This window comes from Salvia miltiorrhiza, chromosome 5 (assembly GCF_028751815.1).
Source record: "Salvia miltiorrhiza cultivar Shanhuang (shh) chromosome 5, IMPLAD_Smil_shh, whole genome shotgun sequence".
NCBI lineage: Eukaryota > Viridiplantae > Streptophyta > Magnoliopsida > Lamiales > Lamiaceae > Salvia > Salvia miltiorrhiza.
In genome coordinates, this window is record NC_080391.1 from 13,150,479 (window position 1) to 13,172,041 (window position 21,563).

General features: G+C 34.5%; 3 protein-coding genes and 1 pseudogene across 4 annotated transcripts; 1 reads left to right on the forward strand and 3 right to left on the reverse strand.

Moving 5' to 3' along the window:
* LOC130986131 (uncharacterized protein At4g26485-like) lies at positions 1 to 1,171 on the reverse strand. Its single transcript, XM_057909416.1, has 3 exons — positions 759 to 1,171; positions 495 to 693; positions 1 to 415 (listed from the first exon to the last, which is right to left on the reverse strand). Exons 2-3 carry the CDS (start codon positions 662 to 664, stop codon positions 133 to 135), a joined length of 453 nt encoding a protein of 150 aa, XP_057765399.1. The 5' UTR covers positions 665 to 693; positions 759 to 1,171; the 3' UTR covers positions 1 to 132.
* Positions 1,172 to 8,419: 7,248 nt separating this feature from the next.
* Positions 8,420 to 10,289, reverse strand: LOC130986132 (uncharacterized protein At4g26485-like). Of its 2 annotated transcripts, none has more exons than XM_057909417.1 (4): positions 10,046 to 10,289; positions 9,163 to 9,471; positions 8,886 to 9,084; positions 8,420 to 8,815 (listed from the first exon to the last, which is right to left on the reverse strand). In XM_057909417.1, the coding sequence occupies exons 2-4, from the start codon at positions 9,455 to 9,457 to the stop codon at positions 8,542 to 8,544; spliced, it is 768 nt and encodes a 255-aa protein (XP_057765400.1). In that variant the 5' UTR covers positions 9,458 to 9,471; positions 10,046 to 10,289; the 3' UTR covers positions 8,420 to 8,541. The 2 variants fall into 2 exon arrangements, with proteins under 2 accessions (XP_057765400.1, XP_057765401.1); XM_057909418.1 differs by having other exon boundaries at positions 9,163 to 9,487; positions 10,046 to 10,244.
* A 2,701-nt stretch (positions 10,290 to 12,990) lies between these two features.
* LOC130986134 (uncharacterized protein At4g26485-like) lies at positions 12,991 to 14,899 on the reverse strand. Its single transcript, XM_057909419.1, has 4 exons — positions 14,598 to 14,899; positions 13,750 to 14,232; positions 13,482 to 13,680; positions 12,991 to 13,411 (listed from the first exon to the last, which is right to left on the reverse strand). Exons 2-4 carry the CDS (start codon positions 14,183 to 14,185, stop codon positions 13,147 to 13,149), a joined length of 900 nt encoding a protein of 299 aa, XP_057765402.1. The 5' UTR covers positions 14,186 to 14,232; positions 14,598 to 14,899; the 3' UTR covers positions 12,991 to 13,146.
* A 710-nt stretch (positions 14,900 to 15,609) lies between these two features.
* On the forward strand, positions 15,610 to 17,576 carry LOC131025533 (uncharacterized; annotated as a pseudogene).
* Positions 17,577 to 21,563: the final 3,987 nt, after the last annotated feature.

Sequence of the window (21,563 nt, forward strand, 5' to 3'; positions counted from 1 at the left end):
TTTAGCTAATAAAGGATTTTCCATATTATAACTTGAAAAACATTAAAAAAAACCATAGTCCCAAACGACATTTGGCACAAAATTCAGATACATCCGAAATTAAGCTTTGTAATTAAAGAGAAGAAAAAAAAGTCAGGAAGGCGGTAAGGTTTTAAGGCCGAATTTGAAGGTTTTGCTTGGGTTTGGATTAAAGTTTTTATCTCCCCCAAATCCATACTTGGTGTTGTAGCCTGGATAATGCCCACATTTAAATTTGACAGCCTCCATAAGCCTAAGCCCATGCGAAGAAGCAATGCTTTCCACCTTAAATTGGGCGTGGAAACCATTCGTCTTGTGCGAAATGTGAATCTCACCATTTTCACTTATCATCTGTTTCGCGTTCATCAGAAACTGGCTCACCAGTTTCCTGTGACGCCTGCGCAACCATAAACCAACACTTATCTACAGTCACAATATTAGTTTAATATAAATACATAAGTTGCGTTGCGGCTAACCCAAGCTGACATTCGGTCGACTCTCTCGAAAAAAATCCAGCATGAGGGAAATTAAAGATTATGCGATCGAATTTGAGTTGTCGGAGCAATTGATGCTTGGCTATTTCAGTTGCATCGATCCCATGCATCACCTTGCTCCCTCTGCTCTTTAATTCCGCGATGTTGGACATAGCTTTCCCATAATGCTTCTTCAAGAATGCTGATCATATATAAATTAACCATCAATTGAAACGACCTCCAAAGAAAAGAAGAAAAAAGGTTTACCTTGAGAATTGAGGGATGTTGCAATAATGTTGGTGGCGCAGCCAAACGCCACCGCCAGACAAGCAGAGAAGGAGAAGTCACCCTCCCCCACCAACAGTATCTTATGGCGGCTGCTGTAATGCTTTATCCTCTTCTCTTCCTTCACCACAATACTGCTCCTCTTTACTTGCTCCTTCACTTCTTCTCTTTGTTGTGCAATTTCTTCTACAATCTCACCATTCGAGCATCTGATTTCAGGCACGGAGTCTCTCTCATTTTCACAATCGACGGTGATTGTCAAGACAGAGTGCGAAGGTGAATCGTCAGTAGCCCTGCGTGAGCAAATTCGAGGTAATAAGGGCTCACCGAGTGCAGTTGATGCTTCATTTTGAATTGGGAGGAATGGATCTGCTTCTTTTCTTGGCTTCAAATAGTTGAAGACCACACACAGCTTCTGCACTAGGCCCTTTATTGCTTTGTAAATTGAGCTAAACCAAAGCAATTTCTCAAGTGATCTTTTTGAGGAATCTTCATATGGTTTGCATTGATTCTGGATATTCGGATAAACGCCGCTTTCTCCTTCTTCTTCATCTCGAGTTTTAGAGGCCAACGCTAATCTGGAGGTGATGCTGTGGAAAATTACCATTATTCACCACAGCTCATAGAAAGAGAGAGAATCAACTTTTGGCTTCTTTGATCAAAGATTAATTACTTCGTTTTTTAGCATAAAATAAAATAAAACTGAGAGACTTTCTTTGTAAATATGGAATTAATTTTTTTATTTTCTCCAACGGACGTGGAGGCCGATGTTAATAATTTGAGATCAAAGATTAATGGTACGCTTTAATTTTGCGCTGCTTCCCGATACTTCTTTTTTTTCCAACCCCAATCGTTTCATTTCCCCTGTAATCAAGCAGTACTATTTCTCTATTCAGCTACTGAATTTGTTTTTGGAAAAAGATTTTCTTACATGTTAACAACATGTACATACATAATACCCTAAAAAAATAATTCTATTAAATATTTACGATCATGGCTGATTTGCCCCTTTCATATATTATCGGTTATTTTATTAAATGTGACAAGTTTTTTGATTTTTGCCTTCTATACACTATTGAATTAGGAAATAAATCATGGATTTGCATCCTTAAAAATCACTATAATCTTTTACAGATATGCAATCAATTTTAATTCAACAGTCTTATTAAAAAAATGCTTGAACAGTCACTCAAGTTCTAGAACGAAACCAACCATAATTTGTTGCTTTGCCCATGCCAAAGAAAAAGTTTTCTTTTAATTTCATTTTCCGGCTATTTCTTTCTTTTCTCTTATTTTTGCTCTTTATTTCCAGAAATTGGGTTATTTAAATTAAAATAAAATTTGTAATATGCATTATATTAAAGATTTTGATACAAAAATTTATTGATGTATAATTTGTAAAAAAAACTAGTTTAAAATATGAAAATATGATTGATTAAAGTTTAGAGGTGATCTTGGGTACACCGGAGTGTACCCGGGTTGCACTTTGACTCGTACTCTGATTTGAACTCATATCCTGATCCAAATCATATAAATAACACTATTCTGGGTACGGGTTAACCCGATTATACGGTACACCCGGGTGTACCCAAGATATTGCGTAAAATTTGAGATTATTTAAATTTATGTTTTTAATTATTTTTAATTTTCTTTTCTATTTCAAATGTTATTGCTTTGACCAAATTTTTTGATACCCCCACCATTTTCTCTTTTTCTTAGTTTCCCTTTTTTTTACATCGATATTTTTAAGTCTCCTACAATTCTTTTGATATATATAGTTTTTTTTTCTATATAATTTTCCAAATAAACATTATTCGATTATTTCTTAAAAGTATACTACGACATAGAAGATTATAAGATATCAATGAAATTGATACTAACAAATTATAGCTATGAAAATTGTGCCTCGTGTTGATTGTGTCGTTCAATTATTTCATAAAAATATATTATAATACATAAAATTATAAGATATTAATGAAATCAAAATTAAAAATAAAAAAAATTGAAATTTATATAATATATATTTCAGTATCAGTCTACAACCATCTTTCAACTGAAATTTGGTTTGTTTATTTTCCGTGAAAATAGCCTACATGTGTATCCCCCCATACACCTGTTCAGTTAACCCTCCGGGACCCAACATAAGTTTTGTGTTTTATATTGGTTCATTTTATATATAAATATTTAATTTAAAATAAAATATTTAACAATAAAATTTGTATTAATTGTCATTCGTAAATAATTTATATATTTCACATATATTGATAAATATGCGTTCACATATTCAAATTTATATTCAATTAAATTTTATAAATTTGAAATTAGATTTTTTAGGGAAATTTTAAAATTATACTCCATCCGTTCACCAAAAATAGTCCTAAAGGTGGACGACACGAGTTTTAATAAAAATAATTATTGTATTGTGAGTGGAGAAAGAGACTCATTTAAATATGAGTAGTGTTTATAATGATATTGTGAGTAGAGAATAGGGTCCACCATGTGATAGATAGTTTCCAAAAATGGAAATTGACTAATTTTTGTGGACATCCCAAAATAGCAAAAAATGACTATTTTTTATGGACCGATGGAGTATATATAATTAAATAAGTATATTTGAGGATAAATTTAGGTAAAATGATATGTCTAATTTTGTTGGAGTTCATTTTTCGGTATCTAACACTTTTTTTTATTAGTATTTGTTAAAATTGTAATAATATGATTTATTTTTCTACTTACCAATTCAAACTTCACTAATACGAAGACATAGTTAAATAATGAGCTAATCTTAGAAAAAATAATTTTATGTACGATTAGTTTATTTTTTTTAAAGAGAACATATTTTAATATGAGCATTTTTAGCCATCCCCATCAAAATGAATGATGTGTTTCTTTTATTATTTATGAAAAAAAAAACAAAGGTTTTTGTCAAATAGGAGAAAAATTGAAAATGACACTCGGAAAAAGAATCATAACTCAAATATGTTATATGCATACATATTTTTCGTAAAAGCTAAGAGATTTAAAGTCACGTAAATATTGAACATATAAATATAATACCTAAATGTTAGTACATTTTTTTTGCTGTTAATTATTTTTTATTGTATTTATCTTAATATTGTATATAAAATATTTAAATTATTTAATAACTATAGTTATCATTATAATTTTTACAAAATTGAAAGCTTATGTGTTTTCATATTCAAGTTCTTTATTGAGTAATTTACATCAATTATCATATTTATTTAAAAAAATTAAAATTGAAGTATATGTGAGTTTTAAAAAAATTATATTTGAAATATAAAATTATTACATATAAAGAGTGATATAAAAAAATTCTGAAATACGTATATATTTATGTGGAATTTTTAAACAAAAAATCCTCCTACTTTATGTACTTATTTTGCATATCTAATAAAAATAACATTACTAAAATAATAATATATAAAAAGTTCATGATTTTAGATGGCCTTGAGGTGGCTCCGTGTCACTTGCTGAACCTATTTGAACGCTTCTTGTTTGTATTGATTAATTTGTTTGTTAAGCTTTAAATAATAAAATATTTAGATTTGTTAAGTGTTCCATCAAAAATTGCAAAAAAATTACGTAAAGTTAATTATATAAAAAAGAGAAGAATCTTCTATTATTAGGAGAATGTTATAAAATCAAATTTCAAAATTTGAACATATTTTTTTCTTAATTAGTGCTAAGGTTAATTATGTAAAATTCTAATTACATCAATTATCGAATTTTATATTAGATTATAAATTGACAAATTTACCCTAATTATGTATATACATATTATGTAAATTTGTCACTACCCTTTGTTTTTACCTCATCACATCAGGAAGTAATTAATGTCATCCTGATAATAAATGAGCCTTAAATTTAACTTTCACGAAATCAAATGCTAATTTTAATTTATTTATTTTCTGATATAAAATGTTAATCTCAAAAATGTTAATTTTAAATTACTCTTCGCGTCCACGTGAACGGCACAAATTTTAAAAAAATGAATAATAATAATAATAATAATGAGTATTAGTGTGTGTTGTGTTTGGATCATACTATAAAATATAAATATGTGGAGGAAAATAAAATGTTATATGAACTCTACTATTATAAATAGAAATGAAAATAATATTGTGGACGTACCAAAATGACAAAAGTGAAAACGGTATTATAAACAAAGGAAGTATAAGATACTTGTAAGAGGGTATTTACTTTTAGGGGTAATTGCCTGTAAATTCCTAACGTTTACACGGAATTGATTTTTGCACCTTTTTTTATTTTTCTTCTTTTAAATACCTAACCTTTAGTTTTTGTCTGGAATTTGTCCGGTGACCGGTTTTTACTGACACCGGCGCCGGAAATGCCACTGTAGCAGCCGGAATTGATGAGGTGGCAGCCGGAAATTAACATGGTGGCACTTTTGTGACATATGGAAAAAATATCTAAAGAAATTTAAAATAAAAAATACATGTGGAAAGAAAATTAAAAAGAAAAAGAAAAAGAAAAGGAAACCCCCCCCCCAATCGTCTTTTCCGTTTTCCCCCTTCCCCCCACCCCAAACCGATCACCGGCGCCGCTCCCTGCCACCTCCACCGCCGCCACCTCCCCTTCCCCCACCCTCTGCCATCACCACCACCGCCGCCCCCTCGCCTTCCCTCACCCTCCACCGCCACTCCCAAACACCGCCACGCCGGCGCCCGCCGCCCCCTCCACCTCCCCAGAGCTCTGAAATCCGGACTTCAGCGGCGACGCGGCGCACGAAATTCAGCGTCTGAGTTTTTAAAATTATGCAATTTTATGGTGAATTCGAATTTTTGGTTTTCTAAGTTTTTTGGATTTTTATGTTGGTGCGGGCGGCGGAGAGGGAGTTGTGCTGGTGTGGAGGGAGAGAGGCGGAGGCGGAGGTGCCTCTGTTGAGGGGGAAGTGGCGGTGCCGAGGTGGGGGTCGGATTTGGGGATTTAGGGCTTTGGGTTGTAGTGCTGAGATGGGGTTTGAGGGAGAGACGATGGCGGCGGCTTCGCCGTTGCTGTCGCCGAAATTTCAGAGAGGGGAGGGGGAGGAGAAGGCCGGCGAGGTCTGGGGAGGTGGAGGGGGCGGCGGGCGCCGGCGTGTGGTTGTGGCAGGCTGCGGCGGGATCTGGGGTTGGGGAGGGGGGCACCGGGATCTGGGGAGGGGCTGACGGGATTTTGGGGGAGGGGAGGGGTAGACGGGGTCTGGGGAGGGGGTGGCCGACGGGTCTAGGGAGGGGGAAGGTGCTGCCGACGCCGGCGTGTGGTGGCGGCAGGCGGCGCCGGCGGGGGGGAGGGGAGTTAGGGTTTGGGAGGTGGGAGAATGGAGAAGATGATGATATGGATGTTTTCTTTATCATTTTTTTATTTTTTTTCCACATGTCCTAAATTTGCTTAGGTGTCACTTTCCGGCTGCCACTGCATCGATTCCGGCTGCCACCTTGTAATTTCCGGCGCCGGTGTCAGTAAAAACTGGTCACCGGACAAATTCCAGACAAAAACTAAAGGTTAGGTATTTAAAAGAAGAAAAATAAAAAAAGGTGTAAAAACCAATTCCGTGTAAACGTTAGAAATTTACAGGCAATTACCCCTTACTTTTATGGATAAATTTATCAAGCTGCGTTTACTTTTATGGATAAATTTATCCATGGAAAATGAAAGATAACAAAAATTTATGCCTTGAAAGCTCCCATTTCTTTTCCAACATTTGACACAAAAGAAATGTTCACCATTTTTTCTTCCTTGTTTTCACTTCAATGATGGATAATATTATCCACTCAAAAATGGATGGATAATATTATCCATCCTTGAAGTGAAAATAAGGAAGGAAAAATGGTAAACATCTCTTTTGTGTCAAATGTTGAAAAAGAAATGAGACATTTTAAGGCATAAATTTTTGTTATCCATCATTTTCCATAGATAAATTTATCCATCAAAGTAAACGCAGTCTCATTAGAAAATAAAGGATAACAAAAAATTATGTCTTTAAATGCCTATCCCTCCCTTGAAGTGAAATAAGGAAGAAAAAATGGTGAAATTTTCTTTTGTATAAAATGTGAGAAAATAAATAAGGCATTTAAAGACATACATTTTTGTTATTCCTCATTTTTTCATGATAAATTTATCCATCAAAGTAAACGCACCATAAATTGTAAGAGTTAATATAGGTTATGATCGGAGATGATGGGGTTAATACAGGTTGTGGAAAAAACAAAACTCGTGCAAAATTATTAATTCTAGTTCTTTTCTCTTGCTTTCTTTTCTCTTTGCTCTTGCATTATTTTCTCTTTTTTTAGAGGAAAGATAATTAGATAAAAACTACTCCCTCTCCCCATTATTAATGACCTAGTTCTTTTGGGTATGGGTATTTAAGAGAGTAAAAGTAAGGGGTAAGGTGTGTGTGGTCCACACAATTAGTAATTCAATTAACACTAATTCTATTGTTATTATAATAGGCTAATAAAGTGGATTGAACTTACTTTTCCATTTTTTTAAATTCAAATAATTAATTAACATTACAAAATAAATTAAAAATATTATTTTAGCAACCATCAAAATAAACAGCGATAGAAAATGGTATTCCTCATAGGAGGCAGGGGCGGCGGTAGATCGACAGCCGACACACGCAACGGTCTATCGGTAGTGAGTCAAAATCACGCCCCTTCAAATCTACACACCTAGCTTGGGCCTTCATCGTGCCAATCGAGGCCCCATCCGAGTTCTTCGTCACTGAGTCGTCAATTGACCATGGAAGACAACCACTGGGGCGCCGATCATAGGGAAATAGAGTCTTTCGGATTCGGTATTTCCTCGTCGCTCAGATACAAATCTCAATAGTGGGAGAGCCTCCTACTTGACTCTCTAATTTTGTTTTTCATTTTCCCTTTATTTTTAATGTTGTTTACAATTAAATTTGACATCTAATTTAATAATTTAAATTTCATATTATCTTAATTAAAAAAATAAAATAATTTGAAATATATTATAATTTTTTTTATTTCTATTTTATTTTATTTTAAATGTATAATTAAATATGAAATGAAAAATTAGAATTAAAACTATTTGAAAGTTACACTAAGTTAATATTGTACCCACATTGAAAAATGTAGGATTATCTACCATGTGTAGTACACTATAAATAGTGAAGTCACATTAAATTGAAATTATCTCACATTAAAAAATATAGTAAAATGTTATACAATATGTAGTACACAATAAATAGTGAACTTACATTAAATTGAAATTATCTCACATGCCACCCCCTAACTCATTTCTCCTGCAGTGTAGAAAACCCAAATTCACCAAGTAGCTAAAGTGTAAAAAACCACCCATTTCATCCACTCCTTTCTCCGCCGTTAGAAACAGCAGAGAGTCGCCGCCGTCATCCCCAATACCCTGATCGGGCAACAACAACAGCACCTCCAGCCCTCTCTCTCTTCTCTTTTTTTTTCTCAAATGACGCATGCGAGCCTCCAATTGAGTCATGAGCCCCCACAATCTAGCCTATGCTCAAAACTGTAAAAGCTGATTTCCTTTTTAAAGCGCTACATTGGGAAACTAATTTTAAACATGGATATTGGCGGAGCCTGCATTTGTTGCCCAATACCGGCTACTACAGTAAACGATGAAAACTAAAAAGGTCATGCTTCAACATTTGTTCACACCATGTTGAGTTACAAAATTAAATTTCCCCTTTGCGAGTTACAACATAAAATATAACACAGCAGTTTAATTTCTGTGAGAGAGATTATATATGAAAAGGTCGAAATTTGTAAGTGATGCTGGGGTTGCAATCGAAGTTGTGGTCGCCCCCAAATCCATACTTGGTGTTGTACCCTGGCCACTCCACCTTATCAAAATCCACTGCTTCCACAAGCCTAAGTCCGTGGACAAAAGCCACCAACTCCAACTTCCACTCCCCGTGGAATCCATTGCTCTTGTGAGTTATGTGGATCTCACCATTTTCGCTCAACATTTCTTTCGTATTCTCCAAGAACCCGCTCACCAGCCTTCTATGAAGTCTACACACACATACACCAAGTGTTAAAATGCTTCATCCAATTCCAAATCTGGTTAGAATATGCAACTAACCGGATCTGAGCTTCGCGCGGCAATCCCTTGAAAAATCCGGCAAAAGGGAAGTTGAAGACGATGCGGTCGAATTTCATTCCGGAGAGGAGTTGATGAGTAGCCATTTTAGTTGCATCAATCTCCAGCATCACCCTGCACTTCCTCATCCTCAATTCCACTAGATTGGATAACGCATTCCTGTAATTCTTCACCAAAAAAGCTGGGCAAATACCACCTTAATAATGAATTACACACACGCAGACAAAACAGAGCAAACACATACATATATACGGTATACCTTGAGAATCAAAAGACGTGGCCACCATGTTAGAAGCCCAACCAAAAGCCGACGCCAAACAAGTGGAGAAGGAGAAATCCCCCTCCCCAACCAGCAGAATCCGGTGGCAGCTACTGTAATGCTTCATCCATCTACCCTCTCTTTCCTTCTGCCATGGATCAAGGGAACCAAGAGAGTTGTACTCCGATTTCTCACCAGAGTTTGAGTTATACCAATTTAGTGAGGAATTAGCATTTTCTTCCTCCTCATCTGTTTCAATGGCGGAAGTCTGCATAACACTCTGCTGGATTCCCATTCCCAAACGGATTTCTACATAAGAAATACACTGAAAACAATGAGCACACGATTTATCTTCTCACTCTAGTAGATTCCGCTTCTAATAAAATTGAACATATTAACCCTGAGTTCAAGAATATGCAGGCCCTAAAATCTGGAAACACTAAATTATAACTCAACAGTTCAAAAAGACTGTTCAGAGTATCAAAAAAATCTCAAAGATATTCAAAGATAGAAATAGCAACCCCAAAATATAAACATTTGATCAACTGGAATAAAATTATTACAAGATCACGTTACGTAGAGGTAGCAACCCAAAAATATAAACATTTGATCAACTGGAATAAAAGTATTACAGGATCAGGCAGAGATAGCAACCCCAAAATATAAACATTTGATCTACATAATTTAAATACAAAAAATTGTATTTGTAGTTGTATTTTTCTGCATTTACTTATTTTTTTTTTAACTCATAATGTGATATGGTGATAATTGAGTCTCCGGATATATTATGACAATATCTAATCTTTAATGTAAAAGTGAGATATTGCAATTTCATTTCAACTCCAAAAACTGGGAAAGTAATAAAAGTAGAAAAATAACTTACAAAATTAAACTCCAAAACAAAGGAATTAAGGATGGATGGAGATAAAATAGCTCGCAGATCGTATGCTCCTCCAGAGTGATTAATGGGAATATGTGAAGCTTTACTTAATAGTCCATGTAAGATGAAGAAGATGATGTGAAGTAGAGTGTGAAATAAAAGTGGAGTCAATGGCGAAGGAGTCTTTTGTTTAGAGAAGATGGAAGAGAGGAAAGCGGAATCATTATTTTGAGCTTTATGTACGGAAAGACCAAGAGATTGCCCACTACTTTGTTCGCATACGTGTACTCGCTACTCCAAAGCGGCCACGTTCGATCGGATTCCCCACCTTAGAGCAATATGAGAAATCTCAAAATTATGCTCTTATATTCCTTTCTAAAGCTTCTCTATTTATATTTAGGATCTCAATTTTATAAATGCATACACCAGATCTCATATTTTCTACATAAAAACAATAATTATGTGTGAGCCCTACTAATTATAAGCTTAAAATAAATTTAGGGTGGGTATAAATTTAAGATTGAATTTAGGTAGATGTATAATTTTTTGTGGGTCCCATCCAATTTAGGGGATCTGCTGGATGCATTTTTTTTATCTCATTTTCAATTGTTTTAGCCTAAATTTAGAGTTAGTAATGCATTTAGGTGATATGTTGAGAGTGCTCTTAATTTCTTATCATCTATTCAAATTTAGTTAATACGCATTTGGCCTCATGTTATAAGTGAAATAAATGTATAATTTTAATTAAAAACATAAACTTCATTAAAATTAAAATTGAACTTTACATTAATAAAAAAATTATAATTAAAATAAAAATTAAACCTTATATTAATTTAAAAATAAAATTACAACAAAAATAAAATTCACCATTCTCGACGACAGCGAATTGTCGCAACCATCTTTTCATAAAACTCCAACCCGACCAAAATCATTCCCGACGTATCCTTGTCAATAAGGATGGAGTCGGTGAGGTCCCGTTGCATTTGGGAGAAAACATCCAATACTTTGATCTGTTTTCCATGGCCACAACGACTCTTTTTTATTTTCTCATTCGGTCGACGTCTCGGTCTTCTTCTTCCCTTTCCCCTTGTCGCTTTTCATCATCTTTTGCCCTATAAGCCTTGTTGTGATACCCGGCTCTGAGGAAGTCATCGTGTAGCCGCCATTGAATCCCCTCCAACGCTTGGCAGAGTGAATTTCGTCGCCGAATGACACGAATCTTGAGACACACATAGAATATGCTATGCGTGGGGATATTTGAATACACCCCCATGCTCAGAAGAATACATTTCTTGTGGCACAATAGTGATTTGACCGTCGCTCATGTCGCTCCCTCAATTGACTCGGCATTTTTCGTACATTGCCTCTCACATCTTGACATCCTTTTGAACTCATTGAAAGTGCAACTTGATTTGCTTCACGTTGCGTAGAATGGTGTTGGAAGGTCGTTGCTCGTTGTACTTTGTCACGATTCATCCCAAATAGACGAGGGCTTTTTGATCGGCTCCCTTGATAGTATTTATGTGGGCTCGACCCATAAAGTGCATATGAGTACCGTCTACTCGCAGTGTAGCTGTCGCGTTACATCGTCATCATCGGCATGGCGGGTATCTCAACTGCATCATCACCTTGAATAAAATTGTTGTTCAATTTTATTCCATCAAGGCCTATTGTAGTGAAACCGTTTGATTCTTGAGAGAATGACGAAAAAGCTCCACCGAACGAATTTAATTTTGCTGACTACGGAGCCAAATTTTGGGGTTGTTGCTCCACCAATTTCCCCAATCATGTTCCAATTAACAAAACAAAAAGAAAGAAAGATTAATTGAAAATAAGAAATAGGATGAGAAGACGATAAAGAAGAAAATTGTCTGAATTAAACGATGAAGATTGTAGTATTTATAGAAGAAAATTAGTAATAAAAAATAAAGTGTTGTTGGGCATCCAATGGCTCTTTCTCAATTTCTCATTTTGTATTTGTGAACAAATCAAATTGGATAAGTGAGACTCTTTTTCGGGTGAGTTCGAGGCTGGGTCTGTAGGGTCGGGTTCCATGGGTTGCTCCGCAATTGGAACGACCTCTCAGCGGTTCTCAATTGGCGTCGAGTTTGCTCTATTTTGTTTCTCTCGAGTGCTTTGTTATTTTGGCGGTTCTGTTTGTTTTGTTTTTCGTATTTTGTTGCTTTTCTTTGTTTGGGAGCCGAGACTTCTTAGGGACGATGGTTCAGCCGGAGTTTCTGAAGTTGTCTCACCTCCGCTCTCGCACAGATTTTTTTGTCTTTCGTCTGTAGATGCGTACTCTTTTTCCTCTTTAAGGTTTCCCTTTTGAGATTTTACTTAAAGAGGTTTTAATGAGGCTCGGCTTTGAGTTTGCTTCTTGTGCTTTCAAGGGTTTTTTTAAAATTTTTTGTCTTTTCCTTTTAATAATAGCTCTATTAAATAAAAGATAGAGAAAATATACTTTTTTTTAATAGAATCTATCCATTTTTATATAACAAAAATATAAATTTTAATAAAAGATTATGTAGATAAACAAAAAATAATTAATTTTGTGTAAATTTATTACTTCCTTCGTATCAATAAAATTGGACACACAAATTAAGAAAATATAGATAAAGTAAATGAACAAGAGATAGAGAGAGCAGTGAAAAAAAAAGAGTAAATGATGAAAGAGATAAATAGAATATATAAAATAAATTGTTTCCTTTTTTGGATTGAGATATTATAAATGAGATGTCCAAAAATAAAAATTAGGATGTTAGCATTGGGACAAAAAGAGTAATGTTGCCCTTTTATTTATTTTTGAATTTCATCAACTTACTGTCAATACATGAAAGTAATAAAAAAAGAGTAATGTTGCCCTTTTACGACGTTGAGTAATATAGAGCTTGAAGCTGCAAAGCTTATTATTCTGTTATGCTATTTCTAAATAATAAATGATCCATCACTTAAAGAAGAGTTTAATGTTTAGAGAGACAGTAACACAGTTAATACTTGGAAATAAATATTTGGACTAGTGCAAAAGCAAGTTCCTCAAGATTATATACTTTAGATGGAGCATTTGGTAGAGAGAGATGCATTATTAGAAGGCAAAAGAGAAGAGATTAAAGTCGAAATTTGTAGGTGATGCTAGGGTTGCAATTGAAGTTGTTGTCGCCCCCAAATCCGCACTTGGTGTTGTAGCCAGCCCACTCCACTTTATCAAAATCCACTGCTTCTATAAGCATAAGCCGATGCAGCCCACCCAAGGCCTCCAACTTCCATTCCTTGTGGAATCCATTGCTCTTATGAGTTATGTGAATCTCACCATTTTCACTCAACATTTCCTTGGCATTCTCCATGAACCCGCTCACCAGCCTTCTATGAAGTCTACACACACATACACCAAGTATTAAAATGCTTCATCCAATTCCAAATCTGGTTAGAATACGCAACTAACCGGATCTGAGCTTGGCGCGGCAATTCCTTGAAAAATCCGGCGAAAGGAAAGTTGAAGACGATGCGGTCGAATTTCATTCCGGAGAGGAGATGATGAGTAGCCATTTGGGTTGCGTCAACCTCGTGCATCACCTTGCACTTCCTCTTACTTAATTCCACTAGATTGTATAACCCACTCCTATAATTCTTCACGACAAATGCTGCGGAAATACCACCTGTATAATCAAACACACGCAGACAAAACAGAGCAAACACACATATACATATACCTTGAGAATCAAGAGACGTGGCCACCATGTTAGACGCCCTACCAAAAGCCGACGCCAAGCAAGCAGAGAAGGAGAAATCTCCCTCCCCCACCAGAAGAATCCGGTGGCAGCTGCTGTAATGCTTCATCCATCTACCCTCTGCCTTTAATTTGACAATAGCAGCTGAACTTTTGAGCTTGTCTTGCACACTTGTGCTAGCAAGTGATGAAGAGCGCCTATGTTCGGGCACAGTAACGGTTAGATATTTCATCTGATCGGAGCGACTCCGGTTCTGCCATTCATAATTAGGAGAACCAAGAAAGTTGTGCCCACGAGCTTTCTCAGGAGACTTCAAGTTGTAGGAATTCAGTGAAGGAAAGCCATTTTTTTCCTCGTCATCTGTTTCAGTGGCTAAATACTCCATAAAACTCTTGATAAAACTCTCCAGGTTTCCCATTTTCTTGATCTCGGATCAAATCAGTCTTTTGTTTAGATGAATAGAGCCTGTCACAAAAGGGATTTCTACATAAGAAACACAGTGAAGGCAACGAGCATACTCTCTACTGCACCAGTTTTCTTCTCAGTGTAATAGATGTTCCCCTTCTAAATCAAGTATACTATATTATCTATAACTTTTCTTCTCAAATCGGTATGTTGTAGTTTTCAGCATTTACTGTTAGTTAGCCCTTGTATAATGTGAGACGGCGATCAAATGAGTCTCCGGATATTATGACAATTTAAGTGAGAAATATAAATTTCATTTCAACTCCAAAGTAGGATGAAACTAATTGAACTTTTAAAAAACAGATAAATTACAAAATTAAATCCCAAAACAGAGGAACTTAGAAAGGAGGGAGATGAGTCTGTACCAGGCAACCAACGATCAAGCCATGAGTAATCCTATACGCCTCTGGAGTGAGTAGTCAGCATATGAAGTGAGGTCGTAGATGTAGATGTAGATGTAGATGAAGATGAAGGGAAGGAAAGTGGAATCATTAGTTTCAGCTTTTATGTAACGCGGAAGACGAAGACGAAGACGAAGACTCTACAGTTGATGCGATGGGGTTCCAGACTTCCAGGCCTGCTACTTGTTTCCCCCACCAACTACTACCAACGTCCCACTAAATACGGAATGAGATTTATGCGGAACGAGATTTAGTGCAACGTTCGTGAAGTTCAACTTTACTTTCAATTTTATTTGTTTTCTTATATATTTTCTCTTCAATTTTAATTTTTATATATTTTAATTTAGTTATATGATTATTAATTAGGGTTTAATCCATCAATCAAGAGTATATAATTATTTGAAATAAAAATTAAATATAATTCATAGTATTATAATAAATTGTATTTTTATAAAAAATATTTTAAAAATAATAGATATAAGCATGAGACACAATGACGCACATAAAATTATGAGACCATTGATCTCTTCCCAACTAAATACTTCCTCCGTCTCAAGACTCTCAACAGTCCCAATAATAACCTTCCTCGGTGCAAGGTTCGCGCGAGCCGAGCTTCGCGCCTTAATCACTATTTTATTAGCAATAAAAATACCGCAACTAACACGGTATAATCATAGTATAAATAGCAAGTCAAGTATCGTATTCTCATGGATTGATAAACGAATTACTCTAAGTAATCCTAAATAAGACTCTAGTAATCAGGGTCGGCCCTGCTGTGTTTTTAGTGGGGCAATTGCCCTGGGCCCCCAATTTTTGGGGGCCCCATAATATTGGCCCAATAGTATTAATACCCTAGTTAAAAAAAAAAAAAAAAAAAATTTACTAAGCCCATTTTGTGCAGATGCTGCGCAGCCCATGTCCAACAAGTAGATTTTTTTTTATTTAACTAACGGTAGGAAAAAAAAAACGGTCTTCTTCTTTTCTCACTGCACTCTCCTCTCTCAACGCTCTCTCAATCTCAAAGCAGCGCTGCACTCTCTCTCTCTCTCTCTCTCTCTCTCTTTGCTCTCGACTCTCAATTCTCTCCGGCGTCATCACTCTCCGTTGTCCGCTCTCGATTCTCTCCGTTTGACGGCTGTTCACTGTTCAGTTCCAGTGAGGCAGAGGCGCGGCTGCGACTGTGCGTGGCGTGGCTGCGCGGTTCCGCCGGCGGTGCTCGCCGGTGCTCGTGCGGGCGGCGGCAGTCGCCGAGACGGGTTCTGCTCGTCGGTTCTAACTTGTACGGCAGAAGCCAGAAGGGCCGCATAATTTAATTATAGGTGTGTTGTTCCAATTTTCATTTTAATTGCTTAATTTGATTTTGAAATTGTTGTGCATAAAATTGTTTTGGAGTTGTCTAAATTTGTTAATTGTTATTGTTGCTTTGCATATAGAAATTTATTGTGGGAATTATGTTGCCTAGAAAATATGCATCGGGTAGTAAAAAAAGAAATAAAAGAAAAAGAATTGATGAGGTGATTAAAACTCAAAAGGAGCCATTCATAAGTTTCTTACACCTAGTTCTAGTTCTTCGGTGAAAGAAGTTGATGTGATTGTAAATGAAAAGGTTGATGCTATTATTGAAAATGATGAGAATGAGAATGAGAATGAGAATGAGAATGGGAATGAGAATGAGAATGATGCTTTGCATATAGAAATTGATGATGTTGCTTTGAATATATTTGATCCAAGAACTTGGGATAATATTGATAATAAAACTAGAGATATCTTGATAGAGAAAGGTCCCTTAAGAGAGTATAATCTCACATTCCCCGTAAATGAACTTGGTAGACATTTTGCATATTCTCATTATACTAGGAAATTACCAAATGGTGAGAATCAAGATAGAAAATGGTTAGTGTATTCAAAAGATGTAAACAAAGTATAATGCTTTTGTTGCAAATTATTTAAATCATGTCAAAGTAAAAGTTTGTTAGGAAATGAAGGATTCAACAATTGGAAACATATACATGATAGACTCAAAACACATGAGAATAGTGTTGAGCATATTAATAATATGAGGACTTGGATTGATTTGCATATTAGATTGAAACGCAATCAAACAATTGATAAAGATTTACAAATACACATTAAGAAAGAGAAAGAACATTGGAAACAAGTTTTAGTTAGAATTATTGCCGTTGTGAAATGTCTTGCTACACGTAATTTGGCTTTTCGTGGGGATAATGAGAAAATTTATCAAAATAATAACGGTAATTTTTTGGGTTTAGTTGAATTGATTGCAGAATTTGATTTGGTAATGCAAGAGCACTTAAGACGTGTCCAGAATAAGGAAATTCACTATCATTACCTTAGTCATAAGATTCAAAATGAGTTGATTTCAACATTAGCCTCTAAAGTTAAAAATGATATAGTAAAAAAAATAAAAGAGGCTAAGTATTATTCAGTGATACTTGATTGTACTTCAAATATAAGTCATAATGAGCAAATGACTTTAGTAATTCGATGTGTTGATATGACTAGTTCTCAAATAATGATAAAGGAATACTTCATAGAATTTATAAGTGTGGATGATACATCGGGATTAGCTCTTTTTAATGAAATACAAGTTGCTTTAGAAGCACTTGAGCTTGATATTGATGATGTGAGGGGACAAGGTTACGACAATGGTTCCAATATGAAAGGAAAACATCAAGGTGTGCAAAAGAGGTTTCTTGAAATTAATCCTAGAGCATTTTATATGCCATGTGCTTGTCATTCTCTTAATTTAACAATATGTGATATGGCTAGTTCTTGTGTTAAAGCGATTTCCTTTTTTGGAGTTGTGCAACGTTTGTATACTTTATTTGCAAGTTCTACAAAAAGATGGAAAATTTTACAGGATCACCTTCATCAATTTACTTTGAAGTCCTTATCAACAACAAGATGAGAAAGTCATATTAATAGTGTTACTGCTATAATAACTCAACCTAATGAGATAAGAGATGCTCTATTTGAACTAGCAAGAGTTAGTGATGATGCTAAAACTAGGAGTGAAGCCGAGTCTTTGGCGACTAATGAACTTGAGAATTTTGAGTTTTTGTTGGGTATGACTATATGGCATAATATATTGAACAAAACAAATTTGATTAGCAAAAAACTACAATCTAAAGATATGCAAATTGATGTTGCAATAGTTATCTTGAAAGGTTTGATTTCTTATTTTGAAAAATATAGAGAGGATGGTTTTCAATCGGCCTTGACATTAGTTAAGGAACTTGCATCTAAGATGGAAATTGATCCCATTTTTCCACCAAAACGTATGATTCGTATGAAGAAACAATTTGATGAAAGTTGTCAAGAAGAGATTCCATTATCTGATGAAGAGTCTTTTATGATCAATTATTTTCTTGTTATAGTGGATATTGCTATTTTATCTTTAAAGACTAGATTTGAACAATTGACAATTTTTGAAGATATTTTTGGCTTTTTGTTTCCTCATAAGATGTTATCTTTATGGGATAGTGATAAATTACATAAGTGTTGTGTTAAGCTTCAAGATGCCCTGAAACATAATGATAAATTTGACATTGATGCTGAAGATTTATATTCTGAATTGCAAGTGCTACAAATGTGTTTACCATTTGAAACAAAGTCGCTTGGTGAGATTCTTGAATTTGTTAAAGTTTCAGATTGCTTTCCTAATGTTTCTATTGCATATAGAATATTGTTAACTATACCAGTTACTGTAGCTTCAGCAGAAAGAAGTTTTTCAAAATTAAAATTGATAAAATCATATTTACGTTCTATTATGTCTCAAGAAAGATTGAATGGATTAGCGGTTTTGTGCATTGAACATGAGGTATTAGAAAAGCTTGATCTTGAAGAAATTATTGATGATTTTGCTTCTCAAAATGCTAGAAGATCTAAGTTATTTTTGTAATTATTTCATCATTGTTTTCTAGTTTATTGCACTTTATAGTTAATATTATAGGGGCCCCTTTTTTCCTTTTCGCTCAGGGCCCCCGAAATGTCAGGGCCGGCCCTGCTAGTAATATTCAGGCAAAGAAACTGTATGAAAGATTTAATAAAACGAATACTAAACAAAGCAAATAAAAATTCAGATATAAAATCAAATGATAAAGTGACTGATCCTAGGGTAGTGAATTCATTAACTAAATTCACACAATTAATCTATCAATCATATTTACCAGCTTAATCCAATTATGATGAGAGATCACACATTTAATCAAATACTCTCGTCAGAGCAGCAAAGATCGTAGATTAATAAATTATCTATCTCTGTCAGGTCTCAAGATAATCTACTAACTCTCAAAAGCTTCTAAGAATAGCTCCCTATGATCCACCTATCTCCGTCAGGTCTCAAGGTTAAAATCATATCATACATTCCTGAATCCGCTAAACAGTTATCTCCGTCAGGTCTCAAACCGAACAGCTACACATGCAAACTATTGATCAGATAATTCACAAGAATTCAAGCACTAGGAATTATGAATCATAAACTGGAAGGCAAAAATGTATTAACAAATTAATCACATAAGTTCAATTAACTATTTACAAACCCTAAAATCAGATAAAGAAACTAGCCAGACATAACAAAAGAAAACATAAACATAATTAAAAAGAAAGCAATTGTAAAAACTGAATTATATAAAAAATCCGTAGTAGAATGAATGTAACAACTTAAATTTTCAATCTTGCAGAAATCAAATCCAAGCCTTAAAAAAACTGAAAAGCAATAAAAACTAAAAGCTATAAAACTCAGAAATAAAATTGGGAACCCTAAATAGGTCAAAAAAAGACCTATTTATAGTCTTAGGGTAAAAACAAAGTTTAAATCCGAACAAAACACTAAAACCCGCAAAAATCCTGTAAAAACTCCGGTTCGGCGGTCCAATTCGGCGCCCGCCGAGTTGACCACCGTTTTCTTCACCAATTTCCTTCAGAATTCGACGGTCGCCGAATTTTCCAACACATAACGTAAAGTCCGTCCAGGGATTTCGGCGGATAGAACGGCGCCCACCGTTTTGGTCGCCGAAAACCTTATCCAAAAATGCCATTTTCGGCGGTCAATGTCGTTTGACCGCCGTTTTCATACTACATACTCGATTTTAGCTCATTTTCTTTGGCTTTTCTCGATTTCTGGTCTCGATTCTCTCACATCTTTTGCCTTCATTCATCATACTCCAAGAAACACTCATTCTTGCATCAAAATAGCCAAAACTATACACAACCGTGAAATCATAAATACTATGCAATAAGTTCTAAACAACAATAAAATGGACACAATTCCGACTTAATCCACATAATATAATCCATAAAAACAATGCAAAATAAGTGTTTATCACGCCTGCTCCACGAGCCTTGTTGGTGCTCTAAGAAATTGTTGTTTAAAATTATAGTAAATTAAAAGTGTCTACCTATTGTAAGGCATAAAATAAATTTAAGGCATTATTAATGTGATACCATAAAATAAATTTTGAACCATTATTAGTGGGATATAGATAGGGTTGAAAATGAGTCGAGCCGAATGTCAGCAGCTCGAGCTCGATTCGAACTTTTATCTTGTTTTTCAAGCTCGGCTTGTTAAAATAGCGGTCACCGCTTCAATACATGAAGACCTTTCTCCAACAAGTGCTACGCTGAATTAGAATTTCGGGCGGGATGAACAGTATTCGATAGATGTAGCGGTTCACCCGCCACTTCACTTTTTTTTTCTTCTATTTATTTCCTTTATTTTATGATTTATTGTATGCCTTATGTTTTATTTTTCAATATAATTATCATTATTTATTAAATTAGTTTCAAAGTTAAATTATTTTGACATTGACTTATATAATACTCCCTCCGTCCCGCCCAAGATGCTACATATTCCTTTTCGGGCCATCCCAACGAAGATGCTACATTTCTATATTTGGCAAAAATAAGGAATTTTAAACACTTAATTAAACTAATTAAGTATTTCTTAATTACCTTCTCTCTCCTACTTTATCACTTTATTACATTCTCTTTATTACTTTCTCTCTCCTACTTTATCACTTTATTATTACACACTTAAAACATTAATCTACAATCCTTAAATCCCGTGCCAAAAAGCAAATGTAGCGTTTTGGCCGGGACAGATGGAGTAATTAATTAATAACTCTTAATGAGATAAAATTACACATAATTTTTTTAAATGGTTATCATTTTCTAATTTATGTTTAATCGTTTTATTTTAAGAGTAGTATAGAAATACAACATGAAATGATAATATAAGTTTCAAATTTTAAATCAAAATACATTCCACAAACATTTGAAAAATAAAATCTTATTTTTACTAGCTTTTCAAAGTTCAGTAATGAAATTTGAAAATCAAATGATGAGAAAATCTTCAATCGATCAGGCAACTAACTCATTTTTGGGTCAATTTTATCGGGGTTGGGCTATTTTCGGGCCAACTCTATCGGATTGAAGGCTATTCAATTACGAGTTAGTCAAATTATAATTTTTTTAGGCTAAAAATTTTCAGGTAATTAACCTTGTCAAATTGTCGGTCTATTCAGATCATCCTACAAATTTCGAACTAGATTAACATCCCCAACTATAAATGCTCTAAGAAATTATTTAAAATAAGTGACAGAAGAGTGATTTTAAAATTGTACTTGAAAGAATGTCAATATTTTTTGCCCTACAAAACGATGAATGTCAATATTTGAAGTGTATTTTTATAATTTATAAGTTGTTTATGATCTTATAAATATTTATAAAGTGTTTTAATGAACTTATAAACTTATAAGTTAATTTAAAGAGCTTCTAAAAAGCTCATAAATTATTTTAAGAAATATATAAGCTCAGTCAAATGCCCTAATAATCATATTTTACATTCTCAAATTTTAATACTTTTTTTTTCAAACTTTCAGTGTTTTTTATGTTGAAAATTGAGAGGTT